This window comes from Mesoplodon bidens (genome assembly GCF_964165515.1).
Source record: "Mesoplodon bidens genome assembly, chromosome: 17".
NCBI classification, from domain to species: domain Eukaryota; kingdom Metazoa; phylum Chordata; class Mammalia; order Artiodactyla; family Ziphiidae; genus Mesoplodon; species Mesoplodon bidens.
The window spans coordinates 50,899,188-50,912,635 of record NC_138174.1 but is presented as its reverse complement, the minus strand read 5'-3'; the positions used below and the strand labels follow the sequence as shown (position 1 = coordinate 50,912,635).

The following is a 13,448-nucleotide window of genomic DNA, read 5'->3' as shown; positions in this document are numbered from 1 at the left end:
CATGACTCCCACGTCTCAAATCACCTCCATTCTAACTGGCCAGAAGTATGGAGGAGTACATGTGGGAAGTTTTTAATGCATCAGGTCTGAGATGATACATATCACTCCTTCTCACATTCTATTGGCCAACCCTCAGTCCCAAAAGGAGTTGGGAAATAAGGTCCAGCTGAGGACACAGAATGAAAAGGAGGACTTATGTTCTGGTGAGAAGCTTGCAGGCTCTGTCTTTAGGATATTCTTTTAATTATATAAGGTTGGATAACGATTCTCCCACACAGGGCTAAGTAATACAGAGAAGAGATGACAATAGATAACCTTACTGAGGTTTCACAATGTGCTAAATACTGTTCTATGGGCAATACATGTATAATTTAATTCAATTCTCACAAACCCTTGAGGTATGTAATTCAACTATCCCCACATCCATACAGATCAGGCAACAAAGACCCAGAAATAGTAAGCAATTTTTTCATGGTTACATAGCTAGCAAGTGGCAGAACCAGGAATCCAGCTAGACTCACTCTGGAGACTGCACCTATAAGCAAAGAGGTGGATCAGTAGATAGGTGAATATATCCTTCCCTCAAGACATTTGCAGTCTCATTGGGAATATATAATCAACATGCATGGAAAAATAATAAGCCATATATAGAGTCGTCTTGTGCACTGTGCTCTAGAAATTACATTAACCGGAGTTATGGAAGTGAAAGCAAGCTGGGTAGCTGAGGATCTGTGTAGACAGTGATAACTCCTGAAGGACCCCGTTTTGAAAGCCAGGGGAAAGAGGGATGTAGAGAAGCAGAGGAGAACTGTAATGAGGACCCCTTATTCAAGGGATATGTTGTGCTGCAGGGACACAGGAGTGACTGTCAGGCTACCAGACAGGGGATGGTGAGGACACTAAGTTGACTGTAGACGCCAGTGTATGATGATGAGATGTGAGTTCAGGGTAACAACCAGAGAGCCAGAGGCCCTGAGTCTGTGACTCAGTCTAGACCCTCCCCTCTCTATCCACCATGGGAAAAATCCCTGGGCCTTATTCAATGTATGGCCTTATCATTTGTTTAATGCTCTTTGGTTCTATTCTTTATTTTTTTTTTTTTGACCAGCTACACAGTTTATAATATGCAGTTTTTGTAAAAACACATTTGTAAAAAAAATAATTTTGTTGTTAAAGATCACTAGTTAAGAGCCACACAATAAATTGCATTCAGAATTTATTCCTAGCAAAAGGTTCTCTCTCCTGATAAACTAATATACTCACTTTTATGTCCTGATGGAAGTTATGTAAACCATCATGGTGCCCCCTTTGCTAAAGATACCAGAAAGCCAAGATTAAATTCTTTTCATTTTTACCCAAAAAAGTGGTGGGGGACTTAGATTTTTTAATACAATATCTTCTCTCCCATTTCTCCCTGCCTGCAACTCTTGGTTTTTATCTTTATTTTAATGGGCTGACTCTCTGTGCACTCTTCATAGAGTGCCTCAAACTATTTCAAGAAGGAAGCTGGTTAAGACAGCAGGGAGTGGATAACCGAGAACTGGGATTTGAAGGTACTTAAAAGTTTGGCCGAACGACAACCAAGGAATCTTTAAGGAAGTTTAAGGAGAGATCTTGGCAACATGGCCCCTCTAGTTTTTAAGACCGCCATATCTCCACCTGTCCCCACTACATTTCAAATCCAGGGGGAGCCAAACCAGGTATTAGAGGTTTAAACAGCTCATGAGAGCAACATGTTAAAGAATCAATGTAAGTGGGAAATTTTCCTCTTTGTGCGAGGAACTGTAGTATCTGATCTCATGCATGGAAAATGTCTACTTTTCACCTGAGTTTTTTAATTTCACTTTTAATTTTAAGATAATTATAGATTTACATGGAGTTGTAAGAACTAACACAGAGAGAACCCCTCACCATTTGCACAGCTTCTCCCAATAGCAATAAATTGCAAAGCTATAGTCCAATATCACAACTGGGGTATCAACACTGATACAGTCAAACAGAGAACATTCCCATCACCACCAGGATCCCTCACGCTGCCCTTCTACAGCTACTGTCACTTCCCTCCCCTCCTTCCTGTACCCTCTTTAGCCCTTGGAAACCATAATCTCTTCTCCATTTTTAGGCTGGTGTCATTTCAAGAATGTTTTAATTAGAATGTAGCCTTTGATATTGGCTTTTTTTCATTCAGCATCATTCTCTGAAGATTCACCCAGGTTGTCACATGTATCAACAACAGTTTATTCATTTTTACTGCTGAGTACTATTCCATGGTATAGACATACAACAAATTATGTAATCATTCAACCACTGAAGGACATGTATGCTGATTCCAGATTTAGCTATCACATATAAAGATCCTATGGACATCTGTGTGTAGGTTTTTGTGTGAACATGAGTTTTGTTTTGTTTTTCTCTAGAGGGTGAAGTTTTGGAGGCACCTTATTACAGCCTGGCAAAAGTGGAAATCTAGGGGCCTGACTCAACCTTTGCTGGTGGGGTAGGAGTGAGGCCACAGTTTCATCTGTGTTGTTTGCCTGTAATAGAAGGTTATTATGTAAAGGTTTTCTGTCTAGCTAGGTTGTCCTTTTGCTGGTCCTTGGCTAGAAAAAGCAGACTTTTGTTGAATTTTTGGTTTGGGGTTTTTTGTTGTTTCTTTTCTTTTTTTTTTTTTCTTTTTTGTCTGAGCTCTTTGGTATCCCTGGTTTCTGGTTTCTCCAGCCCCAAGTCTGGAATGTATGAGGCCAAAAAAAAGCCTGGGAACTGACCAACGCATCATTCCTTGAGTCCCCAAATCCCTAACTGGTCTTTCTACTTTTCAGTTTTCTTGTGTTCGTTTTATGTATAATGGCCAAGTTTTTTTTAAATTGTACTTAGGGGAATGAAGATGAAAAATGTATTTACTACATCTTCCTGGAAGTGGAAGTGTTTTGACATCCTTTTAAACATGGATTAATGTCTCATAAAATCAGTAAAGGCTTCATATATTATCATTTTCATCTACCTCACTGATTGACCCCTATGAAGACATAATAAAGATATAAAAATGATACAAATGAATCCTTTTTTTTTTTTTTTTTTTGTGGTACGCAGGCCTCTACACTGTTGTGGCCTCTCCCACTGCGGAGCACAGGCTCCGGACCCGAAGGCCCAGCGGCCATGGCTCACAGGCACAGCCACTCCGCGACATGTGGGATCCTCCCAGACCGGGGCACGAACCTGCGTCCCCTGCATTGGCAGGTGGACTCTCAACCACTGTGCCACCAGGGGAGCCCTAAATGAATCCTTTTCAACATCAAGATATACTATACGTTTCCAAAGCCTCACAAAATCTCAGCTACATGACTGACCTATTGTTACTCCATCTGTTTCAACTTTAGTTTGCATTAACATGGAACTTTGGTGGGATAGGTAATTTACTGTGAAGAAAACTCTCTTTTGTAGTAAAATTTGAAAGTCCAGTAAATTCAAGACACTGGTGAATTCAAAACACTGTGGATATATTTATTTGCAAGATTTTTTTCATAAGAACACTGAACTGAACATGAGGAACATGGCCTTATTGTTCACATGCTAATGAGTTTTTCTTTTAGGCAGCTCTCCATAATTAGCTAATAGCTGCAGGCTGTCAAAATTAAAATTAACTTAAGAAAATATCTTTACTTCAAACCTTGTTTCCTCTGACTTAATTTAAAACTATATTTAAAATTAGAAGATACCTTTTTTAGACAATCACCTTAAGGAGATAATTGAATGATTAGAGTCCAGTCTTTGAAAATTTGCAACTATTCAAGAATTGCAACAACTTTTAAAGATAATACACAATAAAGGATAACAGAAAAAAATTCAGAGTAATTAAGAATAAAGCCATAGAGACATCCTCCAAAGTAATGTCAACATTTAGTACAGTTTATGAAAAAATAAGAAGCAGATATTTAGAAATGAATTTCATTTAATTAGAAAACCACAGTCTCATTTATTCTTGAGGCCTGCATTTCAACCTTTTACATCTCTAAGAAAAATTAATTTAGAAATTTAACTGGATATTCTCCATCATCTAAACACCATTTCCCCCCTAATGTCCAATAACTGTATGCTATGAGGCTATGTTAGCATGTTCTGAGAATCTATAAAATACACTTGAAATTTTGAATTTTATTTTTAAGAACACTTTCAATTCTGCCCAAATGGATTCCATATATTAGTAGCCAATTAAAAAGTGGGTCAGAAAGCACTACAACTAGAGCATACTGAACACAGGTAACTCACTTATCCATCTTCATTCCTTTATGTAACATTTATTTTCTGATCACCTCTTATGTGCCACGTACTGTGTTGCATGCTAAAACACCAAATAGCTAGCAACCTTTATCACTGAAGAACTTATGCTACAAAATGAAAAAAACAAAAAAACTAGGCAACATAATCTGGAAGTACAACTTCAATTCCTAGAAATGAAACTTAATTTACTATGAGTCTATGTTCAAATCATTTGCCTGAATGAAACAGACACTTACAGTATCTTTATCCCATTTTGCTGTTGTAGATAAAACTTTTAACCAAAGTTAAATGCTCCTAAGGACAATTTAACCAACAGCAGTATATGGTGCCCTAACACTGAGGCCTACACCCCATTGGTTCTGTGCCACAGAATATGTAAGCACTACAAGATACATATAGTATGTCTTCCTGACAGGTTAATTTTCCTTTAAGATTTTAAGAGATAAAGTTACATAATTGTATCAATAAATATTGATAATTTGAGTGTGATATATATATATTAAAACTCATATGATTACATTAGACAAAAAGGCAAATGTCACATGAATTGTTAAGATTAAAAATGACACTTCAAAAAATCCTTTTTGTATGATCTACTTTACTCATCTTGCTTCTTATTTAATCCAAAGGTTCTAGATTGCATTTCTGGATGTTTTCCATAACCATCAAAGTCCATTGTTTGCAATGAAATTTTTGCAAATTGCAGTACTATAAATAAGCATTAAGGTCAGTGCACCGTCAATTTTGTATGCAGTATAAATCCCTACAAATTCATGTATTTAAAGAAATGGCTGCATATGAGCTAAAGGTTACAAAAAGATAGTACAGGGAAGGAAAAACAGGAAATTATAAATCTTTGTATTAATTTCACTCTCAGGCCTGTCATGAAGGGAAAAGAAAAACACAGCAGAAACTGTGTATGATAGACCACCAGTACAGGGTAATGCAAAGAGAGGACATTAAAAATCATTAATAAATCTACAGCCAAGTCTCAGTGCATAAATCCTTGAAGAATATAACTTCCACAAAAATAATTATCAAAGGTGTATTACCAAGGGATTAGCTAAAGACTCTTTAGACATAAAAAGCATGTCATATATTGCATTGTTTTACAAAACTAGAATGGCAGCATTAATGTCGAAGGTAATGGAAAAAAAAAAAATGACCTATAGGCTAAATCTTCAAGAGGTGAACAAATGACTATTAATATGGAGTAAGGAAACTATTTCAAAGTAATAGTTATAAAAAATATAGTACTTAGATGAAGCATTAGTTATACATACTTAAATATAGTGATTTCATATAATATTTACATAAACATACATGAAATGTGAATATGTATATCGAGTACTTATATATAGTACTTATAAGTACTTTTATTACTTCAGCAGTACTTACAATGTAGCTTTTTTTTTTTTTCAATTTTTAGAAACTTTATTTTCCATCAACCTATTTCCCATTTTAAGAGTTTGTGGAAGAACAGTTTTAAGACCACTCAGTGGTTGTTCCTACCCACTCGGTGGCCTGAGCAGTGGGAGCTGCAGACCAGTCTTCAGTGGCAGGCTGAGCACTCCAATCTTCAGTGGGGAACTGCTGAATAGGCACAGAGGGCACCTGCACACCTTCGGACCAGTCCGCCACCTCAGGCTGAGCAGCAGTGAACTCAGGAGCTGGGGCGGTCCATTCGCCCTGAAATTCCTCCTTGGTCACAGCCTTCTCAGCTGCCGCCTGCTCTTCCTTTTCAATCTCTTCAGGATCTCTGTAGAAGTAGAGATCAGGCATGACCTCCCATGGGTGTTCACGGGAGATGGTGCCACGCATGCGCAGAACTTCCCGGGCAAGCATCCACCACATCAGACCCACTGAGTGAGCTCCCTTGTTGTTGCATGGGATGGCAATGTCCACATACCGCAGAGGAGAGTCTGTGTTACATAGAGCAATGGTAGGCAGGTTAACGTAAGAGGCCTCTGTGAGAGGCTGGTGGTCAGCCCTGGGATCAGTAACCACCAGAAGTCTTGGCTCCCGGAAGGCTGCCTGGATCTGGTTAGTGAAGGTTCCAGGAGTGAAGCGGCCAGCAATAGGAGTGGCTCCAGTGGCAGCAGCAAACTTCAGCACAGCTCGCTGGCCAGTATTCCTGGAGGATATGACACTGACATCAGCTGGGTTTTCAATGGCAACAATGGCACGAGCTGCCAACAGAAGCTTCTCCCAGGTTCTCTTCAGATTTATGATGTAGATGCCATCACTTTTCCTTTTGTAGATGTACTGTTCCATTTGGAAGTCAAGGTTGGTGCCACCTAAGTGGGTTCCTGCTGCAAGGAATTTGAGGACATCCTCCTCCTTCATTTGCAGGACATCAAGGGCTCCGGACATTGTTAACGTTTCCCTTTAAGTTATGACGGGAACCCAGAACAAAGCCGTATGGACCCCTATCTGGCACGGAAAGAAGTACAACGTAGCTTTTGTCATGACATCTTGTGGGCTAATTTTTAATATATGCAAATATAAATGGTAAGGTGATCACTTCCTCAGCTGTAGTTTAAATTATTACACACAGAGATGTTCCACACCATTTTATGTCTTCAGCCCAGATCTCACTTCTGGGATACAGACTCATACTTCTACCTGTCAACTACATACCATTTGGATTCTTCAAAAGCATCTAAAACTCAGAAACATTCAGAAGCAAATTCAAGTTCTCTGGCTATCCTCCCCACTACACCTTCAAACCACAGCGGTGAATGGTAAAAACTTTCATCCCCTCGTCAACACAAAAATATCAGACTCATTTCTCGCACCTACACTTTGTCCCTTACCTCCCAGGTCAAGGCCATCATGCAGTCCTCCCATTCTTGTCTGCTCAATGTAACCTTCATCCATCTACCTCTCCAAATGTTCACTGATATTAACCTGGTCTAAGTGGCCAGAGTCTCTGGTCTGGACCACCCCAGCTGTTCTAGTCATATCCACTCTTACCAGCCACCTTCCCGCTGTCACTTTTCTAACACTGCACTGAAAGTGATCTTTTCAAAATGCAAACATTATTATTCACTGCCTGGCTTAAAACACATCAGTGACTGCCCTTTGTTCTTAGGATAATAAACAAAATTCTTATGGTCCCCCAAGGCAACTCTGTCTCCAGCCTCGTCTGCACCAGACAACCCCTCACTCACGGCACTCTAGCTGCGCAGGCCTCTCTTCAGTTCCTCAAGCACACAGTGCCCCTTCCCACTGCAGGGCCTTGAGATGCTTTTTCTCAGCCTAGAAAACTCTCCCACTTCCTTAACTAGTCAACTACTGACCTTTCATTAGATCTAAGGACAGTGATTACTTCCTCAGGTAGCTTTCCTTCATGCCCCTTTATTATGTAATTTAACATTTATGAATGTGCTTCTATGATTAGTATCTGTTGTATCCACATCTGTAAGCTCCTTGAGGACAGGATGCATCTGATTTTGCTCCACATTACATTTCTAGCACCTAGTAGAGTGTCTGGCACATAACAGGCATTCAATATACTTGTGGAAAACACGAATGAGCGCAGAAAGGTAGGAGTGTAGTGAGCAATCAAAGAAGGCCCACTCTACATTTCATATACATTTTCCATTTAGTTTCCAAAAGCCCATGGTGCAGATGAAGAAGCTAAAGCTCAGAGAAATTAGAGGCTCTTGGTCAAGGTCACAAAGCTAATATGTCTCTTTACACCATGTCCAGAATCCTTATGTGCTGAGCATTTGCTGTTTCTAATTGCCCAGCATCCATCCACCTTGCTCTGCTAATGGTACCTCTAATTTTCTTTGGAAAAAGAATCCTTCCCCACTCTCATTCCATGTGGTTTTGGAAGGGCTAACCTAACCTCTGGTTCCAGTGAAAGTAACCTTAATTAATTAATTAACTAATTTAAAAATAGGAATATATGTGAGAGAGAGGGAGGGAAAGGAATTTTAAAACAAAAGTTAACCATAGGGCTTCCTTGGTCTCACAGTGGTTAAGAATCCGCCTGCCAATGAAGGAGACACGAGTTCGAGTCCTGGTCTGGGAAGATCCCACGTGCCGCGGAGCAACTAAGCCCGTACACCACAACTACTGAGCCTGCGCTCTAGAGCCTTCGAGCTACAGCTACTGAAGTCCATGCACCTAGAACCCATGCTCTGCAACAAGAGAAGCCACAGCAATGAGAAGCCCGCACACAGCAACGAAGAGTAGCCCCCTCTGGCCGCAACTAGAGAAAGCCCATGTGCAGCAACAAAGACCCAACGCAGCCAAAAATAAATTAATTAATTATTTTTTAAAAAAATTGACAATAAATAATTTTAAAGAATGTATAATTCTTTTTATATGAAATTATGCTTGCTATTTATATAACAAGATATATAACATGATAGTCACCAAAAATTAATGCTGATTACTTCAGAGTATGAGATTTAAGATTATTTTTTAAAATATATACTCTTTTAAGTTTTGTTTGACTTTCTAAAAATGAAGATATGCTATGTATACAACCAGGAAACAAAGCAAGAGTACTTTTTTGGGGGGTAAGGGGAGATAAAATAATTGGGAGATGCTGAGTATTTAGAGACCCTCATTTAGATAGAAAAGTACATTCAATACCTGGGATTCAACTATTGCTGCACAAACTTCACTTAAGAGGTACTGTCCTTCTTCTCTTCTCAACTGTCGCTCAGCCAAGAAACACACACATTGAGGCAAGAGTCAATGTGGTTTTTGTGTAAGTTTTTTTAAATTAATTTTTTAAAGTTTTATTCTTGTCACCCTCAATCTCTTAATCTATTTTGTTGATTTTCTGTGAATTTTTAAGTGTTTCCCTACTCCTGTGTTTTCAACTAAAATTAGTAATTATATGTGAAAATATATAGAAATTAAACTTTTCATTAGCATGCACAGGGCCAATTATAACTGAAGAAAAACCAAACAACTTTGGAAAGGAGCAGAATTTATTCTGATACACTGTGTCATGTAGATTAATTCATACTAATGATGATAAAATCTCTAAGATTGTAAAAATAAACTAGAAATGTACCTTAGAGAAGTAATGACTAAAATACTAGAGACTTTAGTCTGTGAAGTCCAGTTCCTGGCATAATACCAGCCATATAGTAAGCATTTAACAAATGTTTGTTGACAAAATGAATTAATGTTTCAGTAAGTGTTAAAAACTCAAGACTATGAACAATCTTATTACAAAGCATAGCTTTGTATAGTGACTTTCCAAATTTTCCAGATAAAATTGACTATTTTTTAGCTATTAAGAAAAGAGAGACCCATTTCTTACCAAGATGGTGTCCAGGGAACAAGATTTACTCTTCTGACTTTTTAAACAACGAAAAAATAAATAAAGGAAAAAATATATATGAAATAATAGTTTTCAAACATTGAACAATAAGCAGTGGAGGATGGTGATCCCTAAAGGAGGGCATACAAATGAGGTGAGTCCTATGACGGTACCAGGTTACTGCCTGGAACTATTACCAGGATTTAGAGCAGGGAAAGGGAATGTGGATGAAGCCCCGTGGTCTTCCTGAGTTGACAAGATGGAATTGGGAGGACAAGAGTCCTCAGGGCCGAGTAGCAAAGAGACCTACGGAGAGTTTCCCCCAGCCTGACACTGGGGAAAGAACCACTGGAAAGGAATAGGCATAACAGACCTCGGAATAATCACACAGACTAGGCATAGTTTGTTTCCAGCTGCCATAGTGGGAAAACTTCATAATTCACAGATTATAGAAGGCAGATATTGCCTTAGGAATGGGGGAGAAAAATCAGCCCTAGATTAAAGACTTCACTAGACCTGCCAGACAAAACTTGAAAGCAATCCTTGAAAGGATCAAACTCTTTCCAAGGAACTTAACTGTGTCCCACATCAAAGCTCAAGAACTGATATTATATTACACACACATGAATATCCAGTGCCCACTGAGGTAAAATCTAGAATGTCTGGAATCCAGTAAAAAATTACGGGCAAACAAAGAAGCAGGAATATATGTCCCAGAATGAGGAGAAAAATCCATCAATTGAAACAGATCCAGAAATGACACAGCTGATAGAATTTGTAGACAAGAGTATCATGAGAGTTATTATGAGTTGTTATAACTATATTTTTTATGCTCAAGAAGGTAGAGGAAAACATAAGCATTTTGAGGAGAAACATGGAAGATATAAAAAGACCCAAATTGTATTTTCAAAGAGAAAAAATACAATGTCTAAGGAGAAAACATATAGAAATTATTTTAAGAACTTCTTGGCTATAAATATGAAGTTTAATTAATTTAAAGTGAAATGTCCCTCCTACTGTATAATACAGGGAACTCTGCTCAATATTATGTAACAACCTATATGGGAAAAGAATTTGAAAAAGAATAGATACAGGTATATGTATAATTGGATCACTTTGCTGTACACCTGAAACTAACACAACATTGTTAATCAACTGTGCTCCAATATAAAACAAAAAGTTAAAAAGAAAATAAAACTTTAACCCAGTTCAAAAAAATTAATAAATAAATAATAAAATGAAATGTCCTTAAAATAACTGAGCCAAAGTATGTGGTAGGGACATATTTTCTTTTTGTTTTCTACCTTTTATCCTACTACCCTGATCCTCGCCCCCCAGCAAATAAAATAAATAAAACTTGCCTCATGAGCCCCTTGGAGCCTCATGGGGTGGAGAGGAACTGAAGGGTCTTTGTGGATCTGTGCTGCTTAAAGAAACTCTGAGGTGATGGTGTCACTATTCTCCTTGGTCACTGATCATTGTTTTGGAATCTCTTTCCCTTAGAAGTATCTACCCTCCCTGCTTCCCTAGGCAAAATGGCATAATGGCTTCCAAGGAAAATGATTTGTGGGAGAGAAGAATGCAAAACATCAAATTATTATTTTCAAAATGTTGTCCCAGTCATGTAATAATTGGATTACAAAGACCCTCCGTAATCAACTCTTCAACACAGGGGTATACCAGAACAACATTTTATAAACAGTTTACGTTGGCATCTACCATCTACCATCCAGAGAATTCTCTCATTTTTCTACTGACTGTGTATAAAATGTATCAGCAGGAAAAATCCTGTTGTGGATTATCAAATAGCTACAATCAAAAACCTCTGCTAGTGGTAAAGAATGGGATTCAGTAACATTTTGTTTGTTTACTTACCAAAATATTTTTTCCTTGAGAAATAAATTTAATTATGTTTTAATTGGTTTGAATTCAAGTTCATGCTCTTAGCACTGAAATTTCCTTTGCTAAAATATGTCACCTCATCCAAAGTTCACATGTTTCTTTAACGAATAAAGAAGATAACTCTGGAAGATTATGCCCTAAAATGTGAGATCCTTAGGGACATTGAACTATATTTTACTTTTAAGTTTTTTTCTTTTTATAGCATTTCACATCTAATCCAAGATTGTCCTACTGAAATATGTCTAAGAGAAAAATAAATATTTATGCAAATTTTATTGAGTTATTTATGTTTTATGATAGATATATTTATGGAATAGGCTTTTGAAGAAAGAACTATTGTGACGCTCTTTGGCATCAAAACTTGAGTTTTGAGAATAATAGATGAGTTTGCCAGTTTTAGAACTTTTTCACATGGACAAAACAAAGATTTTCTTGTATTTTATAGCTAAATTTAAATGACACAGACTCTTTCTTTATTTCTTATAAGCCAATGATACAAATTAAAATGGAATTCAGCCTAAGTATAATATTTCAAAATGGTTAATATGGGCAATGAAACAGTTTTGGCTTCTTAAAATGTTTTGTAAATTAATGCTTTTATGGTTAAATCCCACTAACTAATGACCACAAGATTAAAGAAATGAGTGATAATTGACCTCTGTTTCACTCAGGCAAACTGCATTCTTCAGACTTAACTATTTATCTGGATCACAAAAATGATCATAAAATACACCTAAATAATCATAAAAATAAAGTTTAAACAAGCCATCAAGCAAAGTGTGTCCCACAATACTGTTTTTCAAATAAGCTAAACTCAACGAACATTTATAGAGCATTTAACAAGTGCAAAGCGTTGTGTAAAATCTAAAAGGGACACAGAGATGACAAAAGTATATTTCCTGTCACTGTGACCTTAGAATCTATTAAGTAAGGCAGACATACAAATTGTTAATGCTACTACAATGAAGAAATAATGAAGTTATACAATGGAAATATTTATCAACAAGATTATATGTGTGAACTACTTTGATAAGTATTTTTTATGAATTAATGTACTTGATTTCCAAACAATCCTAAGAAATAAGGACTCTTAATAGTCTTGTTTTATAGGTCCCTTGTTTTACAGGGACACTGAGGCTTAGAGTTAAATGACCTGAGGTCAAGAAGGCAGAGGCAGGATTTGAATCAAGGCAGACAGTTTGTAAAGATATGAATAAACTGCACAGATAGCCAATACTGTTAAAGGAGAAAAGTGTAAGGTGTAGAATCTAATTACTATATAGATCTGAATTTAAACTGTGGCCCTGGGAATTCCCTGGCAGTCCAGTGGTTAGGACTCCTTGCTACCACTGCGGGGGCCTGGGGTTCGATCTCTGGTTGGGGAACTAAGATCCCACATGCTGCATGGCACATCCAACATAAATGAATAAATAAATAAATAAATAAATAAATAAATAAATAAATAAATAAATAAAATTTTTAAAATAAAATAAATTGTGGCTCTTTTTTTCCCTAACTGTATAAACTGAGTAAATATTCAAATAAGCCTTTCTGAGGCTTATCATCTATAATTATGAAGTGAAGATTACATTAGCTCTTCCATAAGGTTATTGTGGGAATTATACAGTTTAATATTTATAACAAGTCTAGGATAGTGTACTATACTTGGCTCTCCCTCAAAAAATTATAATTATTTTTATCTTACAAAGGGTCTTATATAAGTTAGGAATAACTGTAACACCAAAATAACAGCGACAAACTCTCAAATGTGTATTTTCTAATGTAGAAGATGACTAAGGCCAGAAAGTCCAGGGTTGGTGTGGCAGCTCCATGAAGTCACCAGATACCCAGATTCTCCTATCTTTCTGCTCTACCATTTTTGATGTGTTGCTTCCAGATTTAAGGTGACCTCACGATTCAGAATGGATGCTGGTGTTCCAACCATCTCACCCACATTCCAGACAGCAGAAAGAAA

At 37.3% G+C, this 13,448-nt stretch overlaps 1 protein-coding gene across 1 annotated transcript; it reads right to left on the bottom strand.

Moving 5' to 3' along the window:
- Window positions 1-5,717: 5,717 nt before the first annotated feature.
- LOC308604976 (small ribosomal subunit protein uS2) lies at window positions 5,718-6,692 on the bottom strand. Its single transcript, XM_081214610.1, has one exon. It carries the CDS (start codon window positions 6,649-6,651, stop codon window positions 5,764-5,766), a length of 888 nt encoding a protein of 295 aa, XP_081070736.1. The 5' UTR covers window positions 6,652-6,692; the 3' UTR covers window positions 5,718-5,763.
- Window positions 6,693-13,448: the final 6,756 nt, after the last annotated feature.